The 2,457-nt window shown below is 42.8% G+C and overlaps 1 protein-coding gene across 2 annotated transcripts in view; it reads right to left on the minus strand.

Annotated features, from left to right (window-relative positions):
* Positions 1-1,063: 1,063 nt before the first annotated feature.
* The window catches only part of MAOB (monoamine oxidase B), a 116,657-nt gene continuing 115,263 nt past the window's right edge, over positions 1,064-2,457 (minus strand). For both annotated transcript variants that reach the window (XM_035003369.1, XM_035003379.1), the window contains one exon: positions 1,064-1,515. In XM_035003369.1, coding sequence (XP_034859260.1) covers positions 1,363-1,515 — 153 coding nt within the window. In that variant the 3' untranslated portion in view covers positions 1,064-1,362. The remainder of the gene's footprint in view (positions 1,516-2,457) is intronic.

Below are 2,457 nucleotides of genomic sequence, written 5' to 3' on the forward strand. Positions count from 1 at the left end.
TAGGAGAATGGTCATTTATGGATTTAAAATACATTCTGACAAAAACTGACCTTGGGAGGTGAGAGGTACGAATACTTTGAAATGATGATATCGTTTAAAAAATAGTTTAATTGGGATTTAATGGACTATGAAACTGTAGTTTTAAATTAATGAGTGTACCTAGTAAAAAGCTTTGCACTGATAAAAATATGAAAAGGCAACTGAAATATTATAATTATCTTAATAATTAAAGCATCTTATTAATATGTCAATTATTATGACAGGTCTTTTGAGGGGGGTGCAAGGAAGGAGCTCTGTCTTTTAGCATCCTTATCATATCATTATAAATCATTTACCAAGTGCTTGGACATGCATCGCCCATGATGGATCATGCAATCAAAATGCATGCATCATCTGGGTCTTCAAGGAAATTTTGACCAAAGGCTTTAAAGCCACAATTATATGCCTAATACTGGGTCTTGATCTGATCTGTCAAAACCTTGAAAGTCATTACCCAAAAAGAAAAGACAACAGACATCTGGTCATTCAACTTTATTTTTAATTGCCCAAATGCGTACTGACCTTTGTATCCAGACATAATGGAGGATACAAAAGGAAGACAAGATTCCTATCCTCCAAGAAATTAAAATCTGCTGAAAACACACTGCACAAGACAGTAAGACTTAAGGATATATACTGAGTAGCACTGAGGAGCGCCTAACAACTTAGTGCAGCATAAACCCACACAAAGGGACACCATTGGTGAGCATGGCAGGGAGTGGAAGAGGGTGATTGGGGCATACACCCTGGGGGATGGGAGAAGCAATGGACCTGTATTCTAGTCCCCCAAATATCAGTGGCTTACTGTGGACCTTGGGCGATTAAGTTCCACCTCTCCTGGCCTTGGCTTGATCTATACTACAAGAGAAGGTGAAGACTAGATGTTTTCTAAGGCCCAGCTATAACAGTACAGGATTCTAAGGGCAAGTGCGGAGAACTTGGACAAAGAGGATGTTACACATAAGAGAAAGGACCCACACAAAGCCACAGAGGTGGGGGAAAAAACTAGTTTTTTGTGCATGGGCAAGGTGTGGCATGGGACAGCGAGGATCTTAAGAAGCCTGTTTAACTACTATAAAATTTCTGGGCGCAGTAAACTTGGAAATAGGTGAGACAGAGCGTGAAGCCAGGTAAGGGACAATATGCAGGGGTCAACTGGAAAAGGACATTCCATGTGCCCTATGGTCAGAATTCTGACTTATCTTCATGCTCCCCACCTCATTCTATGGCCTTTATGTCTTCTTGGAACCTCATTGCAACCCCTTCCTCAAACCCACACACCAGACAGAGTGAGAAGAAGGTGTAGCTACAGACGCCCACTGTTTAGACCCGCACAAGTAGACCCCTTTTGTGGGCCAGGAAGCCAAGAGCAGTTGCTGAAAAGATGGCGGTCAATCCAATCAGCCTCATCAGGCCTGGCACGGAGGGCAAATGTCTCTCCAAGAAGGTCGTGGTAATGGGCTGCGCAGGGACATCCTGGGTTCAGAGAACATTCGGTGTCAGTACAGGGCTTACACACTTTGCTCCAGAAATTCTTTGTTTCCTCCAGTTCTTTGAACATGACCCACTCCTGCCCACCTCTAGGCCATTAAATATAATGTACCTGCTGCTCATGACACTCATCTCTGTTCCCCACTAGGCCCTTTACTTTGCTAATTCTGACTCATCCTTCAAGTCTTAGTTTACAGGCTCCTGGGAGAGCCTTTCCTGTGCCCCCAGGCTAAGATGGCCTCTTCTTTTTACACCCTCGGCAAGTCTTCTTCATGACACTTGCGCTTTCTGATTATCATCTGTTCTCCCCACATGTCGTTGCTCCATGAAAGCACTGCTTAAGTACCCTTAGCATGGTGGCTGATGTGGAGTCGGTACACAGTAAATATTTGTTGAGTTGAATGAATCTGTGGTCCACTCAGACCCCAGTCCCATCTCTGACAGAAGCACTAAGGCAATGACTTGGACTGGCAGGGCTATTCTTTTGGACTTCACATTGATCAAGGAATAACTTTGACCTTTTTGACCCTTGTCCTCTGCAATGCATTTCACTCTATCCTCTGTGTGTCCTTCCTTCCAGTCAGGAAAACTTCCTGGGGTTTTATTACAAAAGTAACAATGCATATATTGAAAATACTTTTCTAATCTATATCTGTTCCATTTCATTCCACCCCTTGGTCCCTAGACAGGGGAGGCTGCCATACTTCTTTTCATTTCTTATCCACTGTTGGGAATCACCAGGTTAGAGATTTATTCAGAAAGCATCTATTGAGTTCTTAATATGTTCTAGAACTCTCTGACAAAAATTGTATTTTTCCTAATAATCTGCAATGGATGTGGCAGGCTACAAATTTATGAATTTCTTTTAAATCTTTCACCTCTGCCATAACACATGGTATCCTTTTAGGGGGAGGGGGGGGAGGGGGA

This window comes from Mirounga leonina, unplaced genomic scaffold (assembly GCF_011800145.1).
Source record: "Mirounga leonina isolate KUSES-001 unplaced genomic scaffold, KU_Mleo_1.0 Mir_101609, whole genome shotgun sequence".
Classification (NCBI taxonomy): Eukaryota; Metazoa; Chordata; class Mammalia; order Carnivora; family Phocidae; genus Mirounga; species Mirounga leonina.